This window comes from Trachurus trachurus (assembly GCF_905171665.1).
Source record: "Trachurus trachurus genome assembly, chromosome: 7".
NCBI lineage: Eukaryota > Metazoa > Chordata > Actinopteri > Carangiformes > Carangidae > Trachurus > Trachurus trachurus.
Genome location: NC_139901.1, coordinates 9,374,427 through 9,400,696, shown reverse-complemented (window position 1 = coordinate 9,400,696; position 26,270 = coordinate 9,374,427). Strand labels below are relative to the sequence as shown.

The following is a 26,270-nucleotide window of genomic DNA, read 5'->3' as shown; positions in this document are numbered from 1 at the left end:
TGGCTGAGCAAAGCCATGGCTCTGTCTCGACCAATCAGCGGTGGCAAGAGAGTACCACCTATGGATGTGTGTTGTATACATGTACATTATGTGAGAGTACTCCGTACTTGACAGCTGGCAGCATTGACATTTCAACGACTACCGTTCGTGGGATTGAAGTCCACTAAGAAAGGTACCGTTGCCCGGTTAATGCAGGCGAAGACTTAGTTTCTGTGAGCCCTGTTGCACAGGACAGATAACACTGATTTGGGAAGGCTGTTAGCTCGAAGCTAACCAACTGTATCCACTGCTAACAGCCACAGTTAGCCGACGGTGCTCTGTATCTGGTTCAAGAGGGTCATCTGGTTAGCGTTTAGTAATAAATACTATAGTATACGGTGTTGTGTTTCGGTAGTATACACCGGTCTATAACAAATAATACACTGGCACTACATCCCTGTCAGGTTTAATGTTCTTCTATTAACTTTTTACCTACTTAGTAACTCATTATGCATATCCATGGCGTGCAATGTGCGGTCTTGTTTGATCGCTAAGTGCCACAGGCTGCACGACAATTTTTGATGATAATATTCAATGTTATACCAGTAGCCTTGGGGTAATTATAATTCATTACTGTCAGTAGCAGCATTAGCATAGCTGTAATACTGTCCCATAAAATGTTCACGAGTATATGCAGGATAGTTTAATGACAGATTCTGTAATCCCAGACAGAAAGACCAAAACACGACACTCAAAATGCTATGCTTTTCTAGCAATAGAGGAAATAATGATTTGCTCTTTGATTGTATGACTTCAGAATGGCCCAGGGGATACCAGAGGAGGTGATGATGAATACTGCACTGATCAAAGACCTGGCGGATGTGGCAAAAGATGCAGCTCTTCTGCAGGGTGTCCTAATGAGGATCCAAGAGACTCCCAACGCATCAGAGGTGAGAAATGGGAGCAGGCATGTTTAGTTAATCAACACTGGATAAGATAATATACACATGGTACTGTTAAAGTGGAAACAAATTCTGCTCTTGGATGATTAGAAAAGATAAGAAAAGAAGAACCTTTATTGATCTACCTGTAGCAGAAATTGAAATTTGACACAGCAGCACAAAAGAAAAGGCTTAAGTTATACATAGTAAGTTATTTACAACCTGAAATAGAGAGTGGACACTGAATCTAGAATAAATAAGATAAAATAGTAGTTACACAGTAAATGGTAAATGCAAAATAAAAAAATGAAACACAAAGAAACAATGATGCCAACAGGAGATTGGAGGCGCATGATTGGACAAGTCTGTGTCAACATAATGAAGAATAGAACAAACACTACGAACTATACAGCACATGATATGTTAGACAGTTTGGAGCAATTTTCACTCACATGGACATGAAAGGGAGAAACTGTGACCCTGATAACATGTGTCTCAATCACAGCTAGACACCTCTAAGTATGTCACGTCCCACCAGGAGTTAAGACATGTCTCTACTGTACGTGCATCTTGAGCAGCTACATGTGATGAGTTCCCTGCTCTCTATGCAAATCTGTTTTATAAAGATTGTTGACAATCTGATGGTGACAGACTGCTCTGTTTTCATTGTGTTTGTAGGTGAGAGGGGGAAGAAGGATGGGCTCACAGGGGCTGCTGGGCCAATCAGTGAAATAAGGTTTCACTCATCTAATACTGCAGTGGGCTTCTACAAATAACTCAGTTTGTGGGGACCACTAGGTTAAAATACTTTCAGTTCATTATGAAACTGTTCAAGGACTAGTTAGACTATATAGCCAAGGTGTCGGTTGAGTAGGTGGTCCTCCTGTTTGTGTTCACACTTGTAAAAGAATGTGGCCTAGACCTCCAGCCACCTCCATTTTAACATCCGGACTTTGAGCTTTTGATCACCTGAGACACCTGTCGATGTCAGGTCTGAATAGGCCTATGTGTAAAGAGAACAATCTTCATTTGTGGTTTTGACGAAAGAGTGTGTTATATATTTTATATATTTTTGTGGACTTATAATAGTTATCAGACCAGCACTCCCTTTTTACTTCCAATTTTCATTCATGCAAACTGCATGGGCTGAGAGTAATCTCTTGTCATGATGTGTTCCTGCACAGTCCGTCATTATCATAAATTAGACAGCAGGTTCAGTCTCTTTCTATGAGATGGATTCAAAAATGAATTTGTGAATTCACTGTGAGGAGTGATGGCATTGCCCTCACCATGGTGATCACCGCTTTTCAAAGGCTTCAAGGGTAAAAATACTTTTAAAAATCCATCAGCGATGCGGCCGGTGAGAGAGCAGGAAGCCCTCCACTTCCTCGCTGTCATAACAACTGTTGTTCAGCAGTGGCACCACTTCATCTCACCTCCTCTCATGTGCCAATTACCATGGCCTTTATCAGAATAGTCACTTCTGAATAAAATTATAGAGAAAATGTCTCAAAGGCAACAAGTCGTGACTGAAATAGATGAATGATACCGGCAATGTCTGAAAAAAGTTTGAGGTCAGTGTATAATTGAGTGAAAGATCCAGAAAATTCTTCTCAAAAGACAAATTTGAAGAATGTGCATTTGTGTGTTGTTGTGACAAAGTGTGTCCCAGGCAGCAGCAGAGTGAAGCTATAAGCCATAGCTGTTGAAGTGGGCGTGTTCACTGTGAAGTCATGTGAGGAATTTTAGGCTCTGGATCATGTTAATCCTGTGTTTACAACTACTTCCAATGGTTATTTTCATTCCACGCATGCCATGTGCTTGTGCTTTTGTTTGCTTGATTTTTGATGAAAGCTAATTGAAGATGACACTTTTGTTCTTGTTTTTCAGTTGGTGACTTACGCTCCGTTCACACTCTTCCCCACGCCTGTGCCTAAGGATGTTTTCCACCAGGCTCTGGCTGTGCAAACTCACTACAACACACTGGTGGACAAGATCAGCCAGGATGCAGACTTCCTGCGAGATGCTCTCACCAGGTATTATGTGAGCTATATTAGTAGAGGGCGTTTCCCACTGCAGGAACTTTGGGGTAATTCTGCAGGGCCGGGGTTGTTGGTGCATGCCTCCACTGCAGGAACGTCCCCCAAAGGACCATCTCCAGGAAGGTGGCTAAACAAGTCCCTGCCTGGGGGTAGGTATTCAGAGCGGCCACGAAAAATTCCCGGGTGGGGCTTGAGGTTTACTCTGTGCTGATTGGGTATGCTCAAAGTGAGATGTGAGGCCAGGAGAAAGCCCCGAAATAATAAGCAGCATTTTTTTAAACCCAGCATTGTTAAAAAAAATCATCTACACGGCTGGGAAAAAAAGAGAATAAGACAGAAGAAGTAAAAAATTACATTTTTTAAACCCAGCATTACTACAAAGCATCTACACTGCCGGAAAAAACAACAACAAGCTCGAAAAAGACTGCTGCACAATGATTGCATGATGATTGAAACTGTTGCACAAATAGATCACGTCGCATCAAGAGTAGCGGGCCCCTGCTCTGCAGTGGAGACACAAACCGAGTGAGAGGACGTTTCCTGTAAATTTCCCGTCCCCCTCCCTAGAACGGAAAAACCCGCAGTTGAAACGCGGAAGTCCAAAATGTTCTTTAATTGTCAAATAGTTTATTTAACTCCAGTCTAATACAATAGAAGTATGGTGTTTTGAATAAGTCAATGTCAGTATCTTAACAGACTTGTGTTCTTTGTTTTGTAGCACCATTGAGGTAGACGACTTCACTGCGAGGTTGTTCAGGATCCATGAGCAGATCCTGAAAGAAGGAAGGTCTCAGGTACGTCGGCTCAGCACTCTCACGCTCCAGTGATGTAAACCACTTAACCCTGTCTCAGGGTGAGAGGCCTCGTTATTTACCCATCTTGTAATCCTCCTCTAATTTGCTCATTATGGTGCAATCTTGTGGTCAGATCAACAAAACAGCAAACATTCCAGAGGCCACCGACTCTTGATAAACTGAATGATTAGATAAGGAGATAGGAATTCCCATTCAGAGACACTGGGCCTCATTCACCAATATCTTCTTAAGAATCTTCTTAGATTCTTTCTTAAGTTGTTCTTAAGAAGTTCCTTAAGAAAACCCTACGTCAGATTCATCAACGCGTTCGTAAGCCTCAGAATTGTTCGCAGCTGTGTTCTTAGGCCATCTCCTCGTAAATTGAGGGCGTGTGCCAGGTGAGTCTAATTAACATAGGATTAGCATAGGTAACCGCCCCATCAATGCCCGTAAAAGGGCATGAGACTGCAGGGCCGTGTGCAAACAGAACCCACAGGCACTGAGCAGAGAAGGTGAAGTGAGAAAGAAAGTTGAAATGCTCAAATGAAAATCTGGGAGGGAGCACCAGACTCCACACGTAAAAAAAAGAACTTAAGTAGTGAAGTGGCGCTACTGCGGCAGGAATGAAACAAAGAAACAAAAGAAAGGCTTATATTTAGTTTATATTTTTTTTTTATCAGAGAGACCACACTCTCACGTGTGCCATCATAAATATCATCATATTATCACATATTTAAAAAAAAAAAACAGCCCCCCCCCCCTCCAAAAAAACAAGCAAAACTGATATGAATTAAGTGTCTATAATGTTTTTTTAAGAAACTGCAATGATTTGTCAATTATTATTATTAATATATGATTATTAAGAACATCATAAAAGATAAGAAAATAATTCTTATTCAAATCATATAATATCATACAACTGCAGAACAAAAGAAAACACTATAATCGGTTATTTTTGCAGAAGTCTCAGCACTTAAAAGTGCGTAAGTATACTCCTGACTGTTCGTAGATTTTGTTCTTATTTAAGAACAAATTCTGGATAAGAAAACATTCATGAATGCCACAATCTTCGTAAAAACTTCGTAAGTAGGACTTATGAACAAGAATTTGTTCTTACGAAGGGTTCGTGAATGAGGCCCACTGTTATTATCACTGTCCATTTATTTGATAAGAGCATATTTTCATCAATCGTCTTCATATAGTAATAGAAATATTGAATTATTCACCTTGTTAAAAAATTAAATTAGTTGATTAGTAAATGTGCTGCTGTCGATAGACAACTCAATTAAAGCAGATATCAGCTTCACGGCCGTTTCGGCTAATGCTGCGTTCAAGGCAGGCTTTTGAAACCGTAAGTTACAGCTTCAAGTCACAACTACGACTTGGTAGCGTTCCAGGTAACCCGTAGCTCGTGTTTTTACCATCCTGTTGTCTGTGAAAGTTCCCTATAACGGCCACTCGTAACTTCTGACCCGTGAACTCGTACCAGATCGAACTGGTATGACTTCACAGGAAGGAAAAACACAAAGTACGAGTTTCTTTGAACGCACCATGAGTTAGCAGCCCCCGCCCTTGTCAGGCATCAATTGGTCCTCGTGCTACGTCACCACATTCACGCGCATCCCTTGGCTGCACACACAGCCCTTCATGCCGTTCTCTCTCCTCATTGGATAACACTTGTATCCCACAAGGAAAATTTTCTCCTCGGGTTACAGCAGAGCAGAGTGACGGAGAGACTCGTGTTTAGGCTGAAATACTTCATGTAAGTGATTGCTGACGGAAAATAGGACTATTTAGGACTTATATTAACAAAAACATTCCACTGATATCTGCTTTAATCCATTGTTTCTTTGCCTTTTCCTCTTCAGTCTATTGTGTTGGGTATCAATCGCTCTGACTACATGCTGGATCAAAAAGAGGACGGGACGTCATCTCTGAAGCAGATAGAGATTAACACCTTTGCTGCTAGTTTTGGCGGTCTTTCATCACGAACACCGGATGTACACCGGTGAGTCAGTTTCAGTTTGTGATGCAAAATAGATTTTCTGCTACAACTGAGCAAGAAGTCAGATCACTGTCAACCATTGTTCCTGAGCTCTGAAGGAGGTTTTTATTTTCATGTTGTGCAGCTTGAGCTTGTTGTATTTCATGAAAAAGTGTTTTTCAGACATCAATGTAACTTGAGAAGTTTTTATCTTTATTATTATTGCAGTGTTTCACAATATCTTTGCTTAAAATATTGTTGTGCTATGTCATGTAAAATGCCCTGGTAGTAAAAGAGTACCACAGCTGCCATATGAGTGTTTTATCCCTTCAGAAGCATTATAATAGAAATTATAAGAGAAATTAATACATTGTGATATATATCGCTTTTGTCTGAGGTTCAAAGTAAATACTCTTTTATTTATATTTCAGACCATACTGTGACACAGATTTATAATACACCATTTGCTGTCCTTCATCTTGCTCGACAGACACATCCTTAAGGTGGCCGGCCGTTTGGAGGAGAGCCAGCGCATCTTAGACAACAACCCTGCTGCTGGTCTGGCTGCAGCAGTGGCCAAAGCCTGGGAGCTCTATGGATCAGAGAGGTGGGCATTAACTACAGTCCACACCTGGCTGGGGCTGTCAAACTATTATATGCATTGAAATATAAAATGATCAAGACTAGCTTAAAACGCCAAGTGATCAGGCAAGTGAGGAAGATCAATACTGAGGCTAAGACAAAGTAGAGACACATGAAAGATGCTGAGTGCACACAGGTATGTACAGGGAAGAACATGCTTGATTGAGAAGTCACTTCCAGAATGAAGAAAAACTTCTTTATGACACAACAGCATGATGACAATGCTCCCCCACCTGAGGGCAGACATCATTTCCCTGTCAATGATCATGACAGTAAACTCTGAGGATTAACCACAAAATGGAAATCAGCAACGAGCCCCAGGAAACAGGAAAAGGTCAGGCCGTATTTCACAGACATGCTAAAGGAAACACCACACAGACAGGAATATTCAAACTCTTACTAACTTAAGGAGCATATCCAGTCGAATTGGAGCTATGCTTATCTTGCTTATACCTATTATTGGCATCATGTCTCTGGATTTAGAGGCACGGTGGGGAAAAAAAGTGTAATTTCCCCGATTAAAACAATTGCAGCAGAGATCTGCTAGAATAATGTTTAAAGTAACAATGATTGTGTCATTACAGGGCAGTCGTTATGTTCCTGGTGGAAGAGAACCAAAGGAACATCTTTGATCAGCGATACATTGAGAATGAACTGTGGAAGAGGTAAGCTGTAAGACTGGAGAGCCATCTTTTAGGAAGTAAACTATTCCCCTGTCATCTTAGCCAACTCTTCTGAAAATAAGACACAGAGCAAATTAGTTTTCAACCTTATACATCCATTCCAAAGTTTGGAAACAGACATCCAGGAAGTACACTGAATAGTTTTCTCTCTTTGTTTCAGAAACATTCGCACAGTACGGAAGCGGTTTGATAATGTTTGTAAATCGGGATCTCTGGATGAGGACAAAAAGCTCTTTGTGTAGGTTTGTTTCTCTGTCATTACACTCGTAGTAATCAATGTATAATTCACAGATCAAAACCATGTGTGATACATTATAATCAGTTTGACTGACTGCGGCTTGCGTTGCTCTTTTTTTAGTGACGGGCTGGAGGTGGCAGTGGTGTACTTCAGGAACGGCTACATGCCTCAGAACTACGTCTCTGAACAGGTCTCCACTTACTTCTTTATCCCTGGAGTTTTGACTGTTAGCACTTGAAGTCAAGTCAGATCAATTTTATTTGGCACAATATAACAATGATAACGAACACAGTCCACTAAGGATAGCTCTGGAGATGGGAGGACATGGAGAAACTTCAGGACGAGAGAAGGGGGGACGGAGACAGTGGCACGTAGCCTGGGTGCTCATGTGTCTGAGAGAGAAAACAACTGGTTAGGATGATGCTTTGATTTCCATAAAGGTTAAACTGTCGAGGCTGAGGTCCACTGGACATTGGGCACAAAGTCTGAAGTGTAAAAACTAGGGGCTAATAATGGAGGTGGAGAATGTATAGATATTAATAGTAAGTAAAAGATGATGCATGTAGCTCTGCCATAAGAAACTGTTAAGAGATGGATACAAATCTCTTTCTCCCTTGTTCCAAGATTAGACATTAATTTGCAGAATGATCAGTTAAGTTGCCCAAAAGTTTAATTGTTTAGTATGGTATAACTTCACCATCATCTTGAGTGTTCAGTGCAGCTACACTATGAACCATCAGATACTTGAGTTCAAATTAGTTTATTTTACAAAAGGAGCAAAAACGTAAAGGGACATCTTCAGTCTCATATTTTATAATGTGAGATGTCTTTTTTTTTAATAAATAAAGGGGGTTAGGGTGTAGATTTAGTGTTAATACTGTTAAAGTGTTGAAGTGTGTAGTCTTTGGACAGAATTCACACAGCACAGAATTAACTATCTGTACAATCAGGACTTCTGTAGCTTTGTGATGTCACAAGTCACCTGGGACCACCACCCAACCTTGCAGGATTTGTTATTTCCCTGAAATCTGCTTTATGGTATATTTATTTGAGCACACATAAACAGCTAGCCAATCAGAAAGGAGAATCAGAGCCTTCTCTCCTCTGATTGGTTCCCTGATCTGTTGTCACTACTGTAGTTCTACAGAGAGAAGCCGAGAGATGAGATGTAAAACTATACTGGGATGATTTTTGGTTCTTAAAACCCCAAATTTATCTTCTTATATATAGATCAACACTGAAACTAAAATAAAAGAATCCCATTTTAGAGTTCAGAAGCTTAAAGAAAATCGTCTCAAATGCAACATTGCAATCCACTACTCAACTAAAACACACACATACACAGGCCTGAATCCAGAATCAGATATGTGTGTTCTTGTTTTTTTTAATTGCAGACATGGGATGCTCGTCTTCTGATGGAGCGCTCGAAGGCCGTGAAGTGTCCAGACATCAGCACTCACCTGGCTGGAACCAAGAAGGTCCAGCAGGTTCTCGCACGACCTGGAGTTCTGGAGAGGTTCTTCCCAGACCAGCCTGAGGTGGTGGAGCAGATCAGAGCAACGTTCGCCGGCCTCTACACTTTAGACATGGTAAGACACTGACAACATACTGCATACTCCTTCACATGGTTGTGTTTTGACATGAACCGTATTGAGGATAAGAGGGTGGATCAGTCAAGTATTTTCCTTGTCTCGTTACATAGAATTACTTCATTGTGTCTGCAGGCTGCATTTTGGTCTTAAAATGTTTCCTTTTGTATGTGTTATGCTAATATATCCTGACCTGTTTTTCTTGCCTGTTTTATTCATCTGTTGTTTGTGCTGCCTTCAGGGCCCAGAGGGTGATAAAACGGTGACAATGGCTTTGGCAGCGCCGGATCGGTATGTCCTGAAGCCTCAGCGTGAGGGAGGAGGTACGATTGCAGACACTTCTTAATAAAATAATTTCCTTGTGCAGAAGATCCTGAAACCAATGCCACGTCTATCAACCTTTACACGATTGTTTATATTCTGCTGACAGCACTCACCAGCCCTGCAGATGTATCCTGGCAGTATCTCGCCTCATGTGATTTAGCAAACTGGAATATTATTGTTTTAACATCATCATCGTTTTCACAGGTAACAACATCTATGGATCAGAGATCTGCAAAGTCCTGGAGGGGATGAAGGAGAACACAGAGAGGATGGCCTACATACTGATGGATAAAATCCATCCCACCCCCGCACAGAACTTCCTGCTGAGGCGAGACGCTCCCCTCCAGATCAGGAACTGTCTTAGTGAACTGGGAGCGTTTGGAGCATACGTCAGGTACATAGTCACAGCTATGAAGTATGTTGTGAGCATGGATCTGTTTAAAATGGGATACTATATAATAAGGGGAACTATGCAAGTCCAGTCGCTTTTCCTCTGTTTTGCTAACCCTCCTCTGGGCCATGTGCATTTGTTTTCAACAAAGCCGATGACAAAGCAATCCATGGAGCGGTGAATAACATTATTTATCATCTACGCATTACGATGTGTATATTTGTGTAGTCATATCTAACATAAACAAGAGATGGAGGGTTACAGGCCAAGAGATGCTACGTTGAAGGCAAGCATTCTCCCTGTAACAAGTTACAAGTAATTTATTTAACCATCACAATTACTCTGAAGCTGTTTAATTAAAGGTAAAGATGTAGCATAGTTTAGGTAAATATATAATTGTTGATTCTTGGGATCTTTTACTGAAATTATTTAATAAACCTAATGCCATAAAGTACAGAGGGAGTTTTTCTGCCTCTGATATCGTTCTACCTCGCAGCAGTATTTCCGTAAGAAACCGTAGCTGTTAGATATTACTTCAAATCTGTAATCATTATTCAGCTAAAGCCAATAATCAGATGATTGGGGCATTAGTCATCTGATAATTTCAATTTAGAAGATGTTTTTAAAAGGAACTGACTTTTTATGAGATTATTCCATTTGATTCCATCTCAGTGTAGTGAGCGATCTAATCAAAAGCCGGTTTCAGGTAAAAACCCAGTCCTTCAAGGTCGGATGGTGGGTAAAGGTGGGCAGGGCTGAAGTTTTGACAGCTCATTGTAAGGCTGTGGCTTGGTGGATTTCTCTGGATGGAGGATTTGATACTTTTACTAGTATAATATAGAATCTAGACCTGGTTTTTAATTTAAAAAATGACATGGGGATCTGACTATCTTCATCCACTGTTTCTTTGTTTCCTTACAGGCAGGGTAAAGACATGGTGATGAATGAGTGTGTGGGCCATTTGCTGAGGACCAAGAGCTCAGAGCACTCAGACGGAGGCGTAGCAGCAGGGGTCGCCGTGCTGGACAATCCTCTCCTCGTCTGAGACCGTACATTCCTACTTTCTGAGCTTTCACCAAAAAAAATGCACAACAGCAAAAATCAAGAAGGCATACTCGAGTGAACTGTGGCTGCTACAGTGTGACGATGAGACTGAGCAGATATGTAACGTGCTGTGACGTGGATAAGGATCCGTTGTTCCATACAGACCTGGAGGGACGCAGTGTACGGTCTGTTACCTCTGATGTAGCCCGGTGTTGGTCATTTGCAGCTGTGTTCAATCATGTCAGTGACTCCAAAGATTTTATGAGGACCATGTTTTGAGAAGATGATGATTGAAAAAGTGATCAAATATAAAGCCAGTAAGAGATTAAAAGACATAATTTTACTATCAAGAAAAGCGTCAATCAGCTCTTTGTTAATTCAAGATGAGTTCACCTCTACCCTAATGTATCTTTTTTTTTTTAATATTTATAATCAATCTATAATCTTAAAGGGACAACGAGGAGTTTCTCCATCGGCAGAACCAAAAATTCTGCGACAATAAAAAAGTCTCATATTAATGTGGATAAATCTACGCTACCCACACTTGTTAATGGGCCCATTTTCGATAAATATATCGTTTTGTCTCTATCGTTATTTTGTTTTATAATTAATGGTGGAAATGCTGGGCGAGCCGACCAGCGTTTCCTTACTTTCGGTTTCGCGGACGCTGCCCGGCGGGTCATGGGAATAACGCCGCCGAATCGCTGTTTATGGTCGGAACTACGGCGGTATCTGATCGTCTTCGAACCTCTGACTTTAATTGTTGATGAATGAAAACATTCTTGGCAAGAATGGTCTTCATGGTCAAGAATTTCACCGTGCGCGCGGAGGCTCATGGTAAATGTAGTGTGAAAACACTTTGCTTTCCAAAACTCCTCGTTGTGCCTTTAACTGTAATATTTCAGTTGGGCAACTTCTCATTAAAAAGAAAACATGTCATGTAAGGCTAAACCACAACTGTGTCACTCAGCTGTATTTGGATTCTTCTTCTACATATTTCACTACATCCACATCGAGCAGCTCTGACACAGTTTTAATCGGATGCTCAGTTTCTTATAAAATTGTGATTTGTGTGTGTTTTATTCATTTACACTACTCACAAAAAGTTAGGGATATTTGACAAGAATATCCCTATAAAAAGTTCATGCTACAGTGATATTCTATCATGAAAGCAGAAGGATGCAATGGCAATTTCCTTATCTCAAACAAAAGAAAAGCTAACAACAGTGGTGGCTATAGCACAACAGATATCTCAATGTCTCAATAACTTGATCAATTTTATCAAAGTGTTGTCTTGGTCTCATGATGTCAAAATGTGAACATGGTGGAGAGGAGAGGGAGAGAGAAGAGGACTGTCTACAATTTGTCATTAAACCAGAACATTTAGTTTTATCAGACGGCGCTTGTGATTTTTGTAGTTAAATCACCTTGTTAGAGAACAGCATGTTATTCAATAAGGACTGAAACGTTGAACAATTGGACATGTGCATTCAAAAGTTTACAGAAGGTTAAATTAAGTTCACCTGTAAAAGTTATAGTGCATTTAAGGTGCATTCTGAAATTTAATCCAAAAGCCAAACATCCCTAACTTTTTGTGAGTAGTGTTAACGACTGCTTCAGTTCGACTGTTGACTCTTTACAGAGATATTTGCCCTGTTTTTTTGTTCATGTGTTAAAACTCAATCATGATGACAAAAACCAAACAACTAAAAGCCCAGGTAAACAGTCTCACATCTACACCTGTCAGACTTTTTAAGCCGTTGGATAAACATTAGGGTGGCCCTAGCCAATAAATGCTCAGTTGCTTGGCAGGACCAATATCCTGTTGTAAGTTGCTATTTCTATCATGCTATATCAACGCTTGACAGCAGACTCGTCCTAAAAAGAAGCTTAAATTGACTATAATACAGGTAAGGCTCCTTGACCAGCTGCTATTATTCAGCTTCATTTTTTTTTTTACCTCGAGGTCACATGTAGCAGAACTGAGATTCCTACAGCACCGAAGCTAATGGAGTCGACCAAATGCGAAAAAGTAATGTTATGTGATAACAGAAATACTCTCCAGTGGTTATGTTTTTAAAAGAGAGAATAAACTACCAAGTGTCCTTAGAAAGCCTTTCTTTATTTTCTTCCTAATGCCAAGGAACTGAGACAGGTGACTGATAATACATTATACCCTCTGAAAACAGATGAAGTGACAGTTTTGCTCTGTTTTCTTAACCCTGGGATGCACAAGAACAATGGCTAAAACATTTTTTATAATTTTCTTGATTCAGAATAAATTCTTTACTCTGATGAACACAGTTTAATTAACAGATGATGCATTAAGCCACAGTGAAGTCTTTTACCAGTCACTGCAGCTGAGTGGTGAATGTGTATTGAAACTCCTAGTGCTATTGCTGCAACAAATAGTGATAATCGTAATAATGTTGTTAATATCAATAGTATAGTGTAGATAAAATGATGCATCTACAGGGCATTTTTTCCACACATGACATACAGCTCTGAGATCTTTTATTACCCTGAGGTAAAGTAGCTTTAGAAGGTGTTGAGTTTCCATTGTGTTGTGACAGTGGTTCAACAGACACAGATGTGACAACGCTGAGCCGCTCCTGGTTAGGGTTAGAGTATGAAATTTCATCATTATCATCATCACCAAGTTTCTGTCTTTCTGACTTGCTGACCAAAATGGATCACTTGCACCCAATTCACTGACTACTTTTTCACCTCTCTGTGGTGCCTTCAAGGGTTAATGCTGTGATTGAAACTCTGTAAAATGTGATGAAGATGAGGAATTAAAAAAAAATAGAAGAAAGGAATCTGGTCGGTCTGTGTCTGTGCACAAGCCCACCCTGTTACACCTGTTTCTCTCCAGTAAATGGTATGCAGACATCTCAAAACATTCCTGTCCCTTTATGGTGCAAAATGTTTGTAGTTCCAGGAGGTACAATGTGGAAATTGCAATTACTATTTATTGTAGCTGATGTTTGTCCTTCCAGTTTCCAGTAGCCTACCTCAGGTGGCACAGGTTTCAAAGCCTGTAATTTGAGACTGGTTTGGTTGGTTGTGTTTTAAGTTAGTGTTGTATATACACTATAGGCTATGCTATGTCAGAGCAAGAGTGGGTCCCATTTTTTCACATTGTGATATAGCCTGCTGCCTCTGCAACAACATTTTCTTAGAAATAAGGATACACTGCGTGGCATCCGTAGCTGCACAAGGTAAGTAAGGTGTGTTTATTATTGTGTAATGAAAGTAAACAGTTATGAAGATCCGATGGGGATGGGAAGTCATCTGAAAGACAAGTCGTGTGGGTTCCTCTTTTGTTTTTTCTCTCTCTTTTTTTTTTTTTTTTTTGTGAACCATCGGCACCATCCAGCACCATAACTAAAATGCTGTGTTTTTGAATGATGAATAATAGTACAGAAATGTGTAACCTGGGTGAAGCACTTCAATTAGAACGAGCAAACAACTCCTCCTGTAATAGTAACATTTATTTCACCTTCAAAAATAGACCAAGTGGGCTACACAATATTTGTGTATTTAAATAATAAGGAAACCAAAACCAAGACAGAACTAGGATTTAAATAACAAGTCAGAAAATATTCACAAAACTAAATCTAATCCAGACAACACAATACTCAAACACACAACAAAGACTCCAACAGGCACTGATTACTTGTAGTAATTTAAAATGATAAATAAATTACTATAAGAAGCGCAAGCACAAAGAAACAACCTTTGAGGCAAGATGAAAAGGTATGTTTCCTTTTCACTGTAGGACAGGATATCCTGAACCTCACATGCTGCACTAAAGTTAAATCACACTGCTATTTTTATTTTATTTTAAGTTTTTTTTTATTAACAGAAGCTCTTACAGGATGTTTATGGTACATAGCAATCATCTACAGTTTGTTACAATGAGATAAGTCGTATATTACAGAAGGAATGTATGCACTTACATACACATACTTGTGAAATCACACTACTATTATTAATTGACTAGTAAATGTTAAATGAAAAATGGTGTGAAGCTTGTAAGCCCTGTTTGGGCGGAGAGGAATTCTCTGATGATTTTAACCCCACCTTGGACTTCACACCAAACGATAAAAATCACAGGTGAAGTTCACTACTTTTCTGTCTCCTTTCTCTGATGTCCTCTTGTCATGTGGGTTTCTGCTGTGTTTTATCCCTCAGCTCCACTCTGATGGCAACCAAAGTAATGCTCGAGCAGCTGATCACAAATGGTGACAGACTGAACAGTTTGGTGGACGAAGCCAAAGAGGCGGCTTTTCAACATGGTCTTATCATTCGGACACATGAGACCCCCAATTCATCTGAGGTAGGGGTAACCACACAGGTTTACAGTATCTTCATTCTTTATATATGTTTTGTAGTAAAATAAGGTGTCAATAATCAAAAATAATCACTATGTTAAAAATGTATCTGGGTCAGTGTGACATCTAGATGATAGTAGTACCACATGCCATTTTATCTTTTATTTTTATTCATAACAAATTGCAGAAGCTGTCTATTCAAAAAAGAACAGGTCCAGACCAAACTTTTAGGTATTATGTGATTGATATGTGTATGTCAATCAAAGGTACAATGTCCCATACGATGTGTGAACAGTGGGTGCCTCCATTACTATATTAATGTTTTTAACTATAATACCAACCAAAGATTTCTAATTGCATAACTGTTTATGAAATGAAAAAAAAAAGAAAAAAAGATAAAGAAATAAATGAATCAAAATCCCAAATTTGGGATTTTCAAGATCAATACTTAGCTATTTACATAAATTAGATATTTACTTATTACATTTACAACACATTTTGCACCATTATGATCAGACATTGTGTAGTGCAGGTTTAAAACATTTTCAGACATTAACAATGAAAGAAACAGACATCATTGTCAATAACACATATTTCTTTAAGTGACTGAGATTGGGCCAATATCATTTTAAGAAGCTAGGCTAATGTTTACTTACCAGTGTTCATTTCGCTGGCAAGCAATACCATAATCTACTTTGTTTTTTCTAAACATAATCATGTTTGTGTAATTTCTTTAGGTCGTGACCTTTGCCCCCTTCACACTCTTCCCCTCTCCTGTCCCCAAAGCCGCCCTTCTCCAGGCTCTAGCGGTGCAAACTCACTTTAACACACTGGTGGACAGGATCAGCCAGGATCTAGACTTCCTGTCAGAGGCTCTTGATGAGTATGAAATGGATTACAATGTTTTTCAACAATGTTTGAAGCATTTTTTCTACAACTGTGTACACATTGTATTAATTATGCATGTAAATTGCCTTTAAACATTCACTGATAAAGTTTGATGATTTCTCTTCTCCCACAGGACTATTCGGGCAGATAGTTTCATCGCTAAGCTGTTTGACATTTACAGGAATGTACAGAAGGAGGGTCAGACACAGGTAAGAAACTGAATCTAATGTTGATAGTTTAGATAACCTGGCTATGAAACAGCATTTGTCCTCTTAGAATGTGACTGTGTCATTTGATGTTTCTCTAACGGCCAACAAATCTTCTGAAAAGTATTGCAGTTCACTTTCCCACTGTCAGTCCCAAGACCGTTTCCTGCTGGTTTGTGGACACAATGAAGGAATTATCGAGGAGAACCTGCTACACTTGTCCTATATATCTTGATGTGATCACAGACTGAAATTAATTGCCCCTAGGGGATAATATCCTTGATCCTTGACTCCATGACTAAACACATGCCGCAGCCTTTCTGACATTGGCAGAATCTCATTTGAATCTATTTTTGTACTGTACTACTAACATTTTTTCCCCCAGATTAACCAGTTTAGGCCTTTGTTGGTGCAAAGAGGAGATGAGAGTTTCCAGACTGTGACAGAAAACTTGTTTGCCTTCTACTTACCAGTCCATCATACTGGGACTGAACCGGTCTGATTACATGGTGGATCAGAGTGAAGATGGAAAGTCCTCCCTGAAGCAAGTGGAGATCAACACCATCTCTGTCGGAGGGTTTGGTGTTTCTGACCAACTTATTCCTGTGCACAGGTATGTTGGCAATGCTGACTAAGGGGGGGGGGTGCTGTGTTAGGTATATTGCTAATAGGATTTCAAGAAATTGTAAATTACCAAATATGAGTCTGGTTCATATAAAGTTTTCTGATATATTGCTCTTGGTGGGATCTGATGAGCCTCTGCAAGTACTGTTATGATGAGAAAGGCTCCAATACAGGTTTAGTTGACTCAGAGTTGAAAGACACTCTAGTTTTCACTTTTCACAAAGCCGGTTAAGGTTGACTCTGAGTCAATTACTGGGGCAGCATAGCCTACTCTGACCTTAACCTATACTTACTGGCAGGTTTTCTTTAACTTACCCTGAGCTTTTCCTCTTTATCTGAAGCCTGCTGACTGAAAACAGTGGCAGACATGGTATGTCAATTTGTGGAAGAACCAATTGATATTGAAGCTCAAAAATGCAAAATCTCCACCAGAAGAGGATTACTAGATGCTGACAGGATGTTTAATTATTCCCTGATTAGTATTTGTTTGAGGGTTTCTATTTTTCAGGACTGTCAATAATGTATCTGAACAATAATCTCAGTCCTCACACGAGACATTGTGGCACTCAGTTTTGAGCAAATTCTTTGTATTGCTGACTGAAACTGACTTTCTTTGCTTAGCTAACTATTTCTCCTTGTGCACAAGGAGGGTCAAATTAACTCAGAGTTGATTGAACTAATTGTTATCACCTGTTCTGAAACCAAAAACTCAGGATTAGTCAACCTAGACTCAGGATTTTACTCAGAGTTTGTTAAACCTGCTTTCTGAAATAGGGCTAAGACCTGGAGCTTCTATTTGTAAAATTGGTGCTACATAAATAAAATTGACTTGACTTGTCTTGGGAGCAGCAGAGGGTGGTCACGATAATGCCTCACCAAGCTTTTCCCAATGTGTCAGACACATTTTGAAGACTGTTGGTCTGTTGGAAGAGAGCATGAGTATCCAGGAGACAAGCAAGACTCTTCGAATGAGTGCGGCCCTCGCCAATGCCTGGGAGCTCTATGGCCAACACAAGTAAGTGTATAGTCACACTGTATGTGATTCAAGTGTGTTGAGCCAGATAATGGCATGGAAATTCAGGTTTGTGTTGCATATGATATGATATGATATGATATGATATGATAACCACATAAGACAATTTCTTGTCATGGAAAATTCAAAAGTCTAGATATGTTACTGAGGAAAATATTAGTTACTTTTGAGTGCACTTCATCATTGACAGTGAATCAGTAATAATCTTAATTCTCTTCCTGCAGGGCAGTGATTCTGTTTCTGGTTGAAGAAGTCCAGATCAGCAAACTAACTCATCGCACCATTGAGAGCGAGCTTTGGAACAGGTTGAGACAGAGGATTTTTATTCGACACTCAAAGTTGTTGTCTACCATAAAGAAAATAGAGAGTTTCTTTTTTTAAAAAAAAGGATGAAAAAGATAAATTTCTCTCCTCCCTTTGTGCAGGAATATTCCTGTAATCCGCAGAAGGTTTGTGGAGATGCAGCAAAGAGGATCTCTTGATGGTGACAAAAGATTGTTTATGTGAGTTTCTCAGCATTTTGTAAAAGCTGTGAAACATGAAATTGAATTAGGATTGTGGTGCAGTAAGATATATACCTCACTTTCTCAGTTAGATGAGATTATATGTATCTGAATGAAGCAACCAAAACTATAAATAGCCTACAGGACAAAAGTTGCCTGAAGTTGTCATGGTTACTACCTGATGAAACTGAGTGGTCAGAGATAGCTATATAATATGTTAATTAGTGATCTTTGGACAAGCTGGTAAATGGATTGTTTTATCTTTGGATCAGATTGGCCAATAGGCTTTATGCACAGCTCCACTACTTTCTGATCTTAAACCAGCTCCTTTATTTCCTTTAATCCAGGTGTGTCTGACCTCACAACAATGGTCAGACACACCTGGATTAATCAGTTTGTCCAATAATATAAGACAGGAAATAAAGGAGCTGGCTAAAGTTCAGGAAGTAGTGGAGCTGTGCATAAAGCCTATTGTTTTCCTCCGTTTCCAGTCGTGTTGCTATGCTAAGCTAAATGCCTGATGGCTACTGCACCACACTTAACTTCAGCAGCAGCTTTTTGACAAAGTGTATCAGCTCTTTTAACCTGAACAGGTCTCATTAATAACTCTGCAGAGATGGACTGGAGGTAGCTGTTGTTTACTACCGCTATGGCTACATGCCAGACCACTACACTGAACAGGTAAGATATGAATATTTCTTCATATTTACGTCACTTGTAACCTGAATAAAGTCATTTTTAGCACCACCGTACAATTTTGAATATATATTTTTTCTTAATTGAACTCCTATGGGAAATTATCTGGCTCTTCAGCTACCTCACATGCTGGTGGCTAACTGTGTTTGTCTGACACTGTCTGAGAGAGATTAGAAAATTGATGGAAAGGAACATCTCTAACACTTATGTTTGTTGCAGATTTGGGATGCTCGTCTTCTGATGGAGCGCTCCCTGGCTGTGAAGTGTCCAGACGTCGGCACTCACCTGGCTGGAACCAAAAAGGTCCAGCAGGTTCTGGCAAGACCTGGGGTTCTGGAGAGGTTCTTCCCCGACGAGCCTCAGGTGGTGGAGCAGATCAGGGCAACGTTCACCGGCCTCTACACTTTAGACATGGTAAGACACTGACAACCTATGGTTTGATGTCTAATTGTGTGAAGACGATAAGGTGAGAGATGATGCATACAGTGTGGTTTCAGTCTGCGCACCGATTAACATTCTTCTTGCTGGAATGTTTGAGGGTTTAATTGTCACAAAACTAGCATACACGTTTTCACTCCAGGGTCCAGAGGGAGACCAGAATGTGGCCATGGCTTTGGCTGACCCAGACAAGTTTGTCCTGAAGCCTCAGAGAGAAGGAGGAGGTAAGATGATGAGCTAGCCTCATCTGTTACCATCTGTTACTAGGATCCTATTTTGTAACACTGCGACCATATTACCTCAAGTGACTTTTATTTGTGACATCAGGGAACAATTATTTTGGAGAGGACATTGTCAGAGTACTGCAGGAGGTAAATGGAGATAAAAGGAGAGCTGCTTACATTCTGATGGACAGGATCCAGCCTAGGACAGAACAAAACATCCTGCTGAGGAAAGGACTTCCACTCAGGATCACCTCCATTAATTATGAAATTGGGGTTTGTGGAGCCTATTTGAGGTAAGTACTGTAGTATATAGACACAGGCACACCTGATAATCACGACAGAGGTGCTTTCTTTCTATTTAACCACAATACATGTGTTTCTATGCAGGCATGGACAAGAGGTGGTCCTTAATGAGGCTGCTGGTCACATTTTAAGGACGAAGAGCAGTGAACACAACGATGCAGGGATAATCAGTGGAATGACTGTATTTGACAATGCTCTGACCGTCTAAACATCAGCTATGGAATCTATTGGGCCCTGAGAGCTTAGTGGAGACAAACTAAAGGAAAAATGTGCACCATGTTAAAAAAACAACAACAAAAAAACAGTACACACACAAAAAAAAGTTATGTTTTTGCCTCTGTATTTTGTCAGATGTTTTTCATCAGTTGCTTGTCTTTTGTTCACTTGCTCTGGACTGAGCCCTCTGGGCCACCGTAGCACGAAATGCATCCAGTGATCCATGAGGGTCACAGGAATGCTAGAGCCAATCCTAGCTGACACTGGATGAGAGTGGGGTGGACAGGTCACCAGTCTACGACAGGGATGACAAATAACACTCAAATAACATGTGCAGCAAGCCAAAGAGAATCCACATGGATGCAGGAAAAATAGGGCAGACCAGGGATGGTTGGAACAAGGGGGTGGTTGTAACAACAGCATCACTTTCACCAATAAGGGATAACATTAGAGTAATGTGATCAATATCATGTGTATACACTCACTCCCTGACATTGCATGTGAATTTGCATGGCTGTGAGAATAGGTATGTAGGTTTTACAGCTAAAAAACTTTTTTTTTTTGACTAGTATTGATACCGTTGAAGTTTGAATTATGTAACTTGTATAAGATGAAAGAGCAGGTTGTTAGATAATAATATGAGTCATTTCATCAAAGTTTATTTCAAACCACCATGCTGGTACAGCTAGTCAAACAATGGCTGACAGGGGTGGGGATGGTTGTAACACCTTGTTCTTTTCCCTTTGTTGTTTTATTAAGTAGCACTAAGTGTCACAATCTTTCCTGGAATTATACATGGATTATGAACTGCTTCTGACCCCCTGATGAAGGTTTACATTTTACATGTTGTACACCATTCACTGGTATTATCAGAAGATGTTCTTTAACAGCTCTTCTAATGTTAGGATCCACACCTCTGTCACTGTTCTTCATTTAGCCGTCAGTGATGAATTCTTTTTGTTCATACTGAACCACAGAAAGATGCTTTAGTGTTGGAACATGAGCATTAGATAGATGCTTGTTTTTTTTGGTTTGGTCTAAGTTATTAGTTTTTAATCCCACTGTTACAATTTACCCCGGGTTGTGTTACAACCTACCCTGGTAGTGGGGTTTGTAACAGTGGCACTCCTTGCATTTGACATCAAATTGTGAATTATGTTATAAAGTTTGAGAAGTTTAGGGCATTGCTATTTGTAGAGGACAAATGAGGGTACTCTGTGTCAACATTTGAGAGCCCTACCATGAACACTCTGCAAGTTATGGGAGCTGAGACAAAAAGTGTTACAACCATCCCCGGTCTCCCCTACAATACAGAGAGGTTCAGGTCCAGGGTTCAACTGCACAGGAGATGCAGCAGTTTGTAAATTGTATCATAAATGTTTTTTCAAAGGTTTAGAGGAGTCACTAGTTGTAGAAAAGGTATTTCCTGGAGCTAGATTTGGTCCTGGAGTTTTACTCTTGTAAGGAAATGAAGGAATGTCTGCAGTTTCACAGTCTGAACACAAGGTGGCAGCAAAACCAAAGACATTTTCCACACAGCAAAATCTCTCAGAAAATTCCCGCCAAGTAAATGAGGCCACAGGGTTCATGACTGCTGTGGTGCATCACCATTTTAATTTCTCATGTGCTTTTAATGTAAAAATATTAACGTACAATGACTAAATTAGACTAACTAAGTAACTAATTAACCTAAGAGTAAGTACACCTACTATTTATGGTGTGACAATGATGACGATGAAACAAAAATATTTAAATATTGCATGTTTGCCTCCTTGTCAGTTATTCTGATGAGGTTGAGGTTTATACACACTTGACCTTTTTACCAATGAAATGTGTGACCCCTTGTGTCAGCACTTGGTAATTAATTTCATAATTAAATAAAGTGCTTATTTCAGGTTTGTGTTTTTACCTTTTAATTCAACATAATCCAACTGATGTTTTGACTTCCTTCTTCCTCTTTGATCTGTTGTGTGTTATCTGTATTGTAGGTGTTTCACTGTCCTCTTGTTAAAAAGTTATCTCACAACTCCCAGCCAATCAGAGTGCACTAAGAGGCTAGTACCAGTTAATATCTTACTCTCTGTTTTCCATTAGAGTCATAAACCTTACACCTCCTCTGGTATTTATCCATTACAGAACAGCCAATCCAGTCCACTTCAGCCTCAGACATCATCACCACCACTGTTATTCTGCACGTCCATCTCCTGTTTTTGTTTTTTTCTTTCTTTGTGATTCGGAATCTTGCGAATGTGACACATTCCAGTTAGTATCCTAGGTCATCAAGCAGAGAGAAGGGGTCACTGTCAGCAAGGGCCGTCAGCACCAGAGAATCTCCCACAGGAAACACTCCAGCGTGCACATTTTTTTTTCTTTTTACTGTCAGAACAGCTAAAGACAAGTACGTCTGTATTTTGTTCCCTGTTGCCGCTGTCCCAGGGAGAGGGTGAATGAAAGGTCACAGATGTGAATATTACTGGCAAAGTTGACATGTATAAAAATCTGGCTTGCATCAGTCAATCCGTTTTTTTCCATTTGAGTGTCTCTCATTAAATTTTACTTTTACTTTCAAGCTGATGTGTCTGTTCCCTTTTCAATGTTTACAATACATCCGGAAGAGTTTACACTTTTTTTTTTTTGAATCACTAACCAGTGTCAAGCAAGGACAGTGGAGCTGCAGCCCATCGGCCTGCTGATGCTGATGGATGCAATTATGCTCCTTCTGGTTTACAGTTTATTAGATCTGTGCAGTCAGACCACCTGAGGGGTGGGGGTGGGCAAGTTCAGCAGAAATCTGGTAGACATGCAGCAACTCCACGTTTTTGTTTTCTCTTCAAATCCCACCGCTCAGCTCACAATCCAGCTCCAGACCAAACATTCTCAGTGTAATAAGCCACTTACACAAGCCTTGGCCCAGTTAGCTGGCGACCTCTCTCTCGCTCTCTCTCTCTTTAAGTGTGAGTAGAGTGTGTGGATTACAGGACAGAGGAGAGAGGAAGTGAATCAGGATGTGGGTCATGGCAGGATGGAAGTGGGTCAGAGTCACCCTGCTCCTCTCTCCTCTGAGGATGGTGGGGCAACGACGACGTCAGGGAGTTTTATACATATACTTATATGTGTGTGTGTAGTTGATAAAACACAGCTTCTTGTAAAATGCATTCACTGTATTTGCTTGCACAGCTGAGTTGAGTTTTATTTTAACCACATTGCACTTGCCCTGCTGTGTTCCTGCCACCTCCACTACATCCTACTGACAAGAATAGCTGGAAGTAAAAGCACTGCCAGGTCACATTGTACCTTTGCATTTTTACATTCTTAGCTCCCAATTTCCTGTTGTGGCATCAGTGTTGGTTTTCCTCCCTCAATGCTAGAAAACATGTCTGAATGAAGCCAGCAGCGGATGTCAGTTTGCCTTTATTACCCTCTGTCCAGGAAAATACAGGATTACCGGCATCACACTCAACGCCACGCTAAAAATAGGCCAATCTCCCTTGAGTAGGACAAATACTGAGCAAATGCCAAAATTAAACTACAATGAGGAAATCTTCTGTAAAAAAAAATATATATATATTTTAGCTGCACAAGTGGCAATATCGGTTCATCAGTCAATCAGTTAGTTGAACTGAAATCAGCATGCAGCATCTTGTGGATTGTCTGTCAGGATAGTTGGTGCAGATGTTCATTGTCCCCTGAGGATGACACATTCTGTCTTTGATCGTCCTCTGACATTTCTCCTTTAATCAACATAACACTGATATTTTATTAACTCCAATAGCAGTCTGACTTTTAGTTTTAATCTAGTGTTATCATCAGGTCAAAGTTTTTTGCTTAGACATTCATGGCTGCCAGAGGATGTGTCCTAATGACCGGACCTTTCTTCTATACCAGCAGCACCACTGACCATATTTAGCATCACAGAGCAGTAACCATAGTTCTTGATTGTTTGTCTTGTTGAAATGGAATTTAATTGTAATAGACGTTAATCATCATTCACACAAAAACACCACACCCAGCGCCGAATCTTGACCTTCCACAATCAAGGCTGCATCTGCAGTGGCTGCAAAAAAAAGAGTGACTCAGCTGTGATATGTTAAAGTGTAGGAAGGGAAATATTTACTAGTATTTGTATGTTACCAGCTGCTGATAATTGGTTCACTCTTTTTTATTTTACATTTGACCTGGATATATGACCCTGATATGTAACAAGATTTCGCAAATGATTATGCAAGTGTTTGATTCACTTGAAAACAGGTTGTCTTTCTGTGTAATCGAGATACATGTTCTGTGTGTGTCTCGACAGATTACGTTTGTGTTCATATGTAAAGTGATTTGACAGCACAGACCCGACTTACTGTTCATAATAATGTTTGGTATTAGACTTTGGTGTTAGAATTAGACACTGTGCGTGTAATGTATGAGTGTAGCCACATTTAACCATCTCTGAAAGTGCAGGTAGTGTATTCATAGTAGATTTAATATCAACACAAGGCCTGTTTGCATGGTCTGTCGTTAATCATCGTCCTCTGTTCTGTCACCACTGTGTGATGATAATATCCTGTGTACTGTTGTGAATGGAGCCAGTAACAGTCAGGACTATGAAAGACAATTTCAACACATAGGAACTCCCATGCCTCCCATTTCCAGTCCAGCTACCACACACACACACACACACACACACACACACACACACACACACACACACACACACACACACAAACACACACACACACACACACACACACACACACACACACACACACACACACACACACACACACACACACACACACACACACACACACACACACACACACACGCACACACAAAGCTTTGTCCACCTGATTTGGCTCAGAGGAAGCTGAATTGTACAACCTCACTAACCCCCCCCCCCACACACACACACACACACAGCCAGCAGGAAGACTCAAGGTCAGTTCCTGTTTTTGTACTTTTTTGAGTTCTTCATTACTATAAAATGCAGAGCACTTAATCCCCTGTTTCCTCTGTTATTAATGACTGATTAACAAACAGTTCAATGGAAAATTCAGGAGCAGTCAGGGTACAGTCAGGGGAGCTTTATATAATAGACGCTCAGCAGCTACTGACAGGCTCCCCTTACTCAGCAGTTACCATCAGGCTGGCTGGAGCCAGAAAGCCTGCACTCTCTGACCGTGTGTTAGCGGGAAATTCATTACATTATCTTATTCACTGCTGGAAAATGAGCCATTTAAAAATGGTATCAGGAAGTGTTTTGACATGCTATAAAAAAAAAAGCCTTCTCGCAGTAAAAGCTCATTATCGAGCGAGAGTGTATGTGTATCTCTGTTTAAAATATGAAACGGGTAAAACCAGGATAATAGATGCATTTTTATATTTATAGCCTAATATATTATTTTATTCCATTAAAGAAAAAACAGGGTCCATGTGGGAGCAGCATCCTTTAGAGGCTGCAAATGAACACCAATTTCATCACAATAGTGTAATTACTGTAAGCTGTCTTATTTCAAAGGCGCGTCCAAATTCAGTTGAGGGATTCAGCCCTGAGTCCAACAGGTGAATCATTTATGGCCCAACCTATCCCTACCCAAGATTCATTGTATAGGCCTACTGATGATGAAAATAAACAATGCTAACAGACAGCCTGAGGACCATATGTCAACTCACGACAATTGAACAGGTAACGGTTAAAGCTTCAAAGCTTAAAAAAAGAAAAAGTAAGCCTATGTGTCATTGAGGTTATATGAGACAGGAGTGTCTTAGGTAGTTTGTATCCAGACTCTGTGGCTACTATAAGTTGTTTAGCTTGAAGACAAATTGAGTTTAAACATGCTAACTTTATTAACTTTAAACATTTGAATTCTCTTGATGAATTAAATTAAAATTGTTCCTTACCATGTGCTCTTGTTTCTGTTACCTTCATGAACAGCTCAGACAACAGAACAGTTTTATCAAGTGTTTAATAATGGATACTAAGCAAATAAAAAGTATTGTACAAAAGCCTTTAAAGGCCTCTATCCATTTGGTGTCAAAATATAGGCTAGGCTCAAATAATAACATGATGACGCCAACCAAATAGCAACTGTTAGCAAAGACAGTAGCCTATAACTTACAGCTGCTGGCTGATTCATTTCTGGCAACTTATTGAAAGTATGGG

The 26,270-nt window shown here is 40.0% G+C and overlaps 2 protein-coding genes across 2 annotated transcripts; both read left to right on the top strand.

Annotated features, from left to right (window-relative positions):
• Positions 1-44: 44 nt before the first annotated feature.
• LOC310988269 (glutathione synthetase-like) lies at positions 45-11,007 on the top strand. The gene is made up of 13 exons (XM_083974801.1): positions 45-172; positions 797-929; positions 2,811-2,956; positions 3,681-3,756; positions 5,625-5,764; positions 6,231-6,347; positions 6,967-7,047; positions 7,226-7,303; positions 7,424-7,493; positions 8,698-8,892; positions 9,134-9,215; positions 9,421-9,610; positions 10,529-11,007. Exons 2-13 carry the CDS (start codon positions 798-800, stop codon positions 10,650-10,652), a joined length of 1,431 nt encoding a protein of 476 aa, XP_083830927.1. The 5' UTR covers positions 45-172; position 797; the 3' UTR covers positions 10,653-11,007.
• A 3,395-nt stretch (positions 11,008-14,402) lies between these two features.
• On the top strand, positions 14,403-20,111 carry LOC310988958 (glutathione synthetase-like; the record flags this gene model as incomplete). Its single annotated transcript, XM_083975780.1, has 13 exons — positions 14,403-14,410; positions 14,849-14,993; positions 15,726-15,871; positions 16,010-16,085; positions 16,556-16,695; positions 17,605-17,721; positions 17,964-18,044; positions 18,165-18,242; positions 18,857-18,923; positions 19,158-19,352; positions 19,519-19,600; positions 19,704-19,893; positions 19,988-20,111. 13 exons carry the CDS (start codon positions 14,403-14,405, stop codon positions 20,109-20,111), a joined length of 1,449 nt encoding a protein of 482 aa, XP_083831906.1.
• Positions 20,112-26,270: the final 6,159 nt, after the last annotated feature.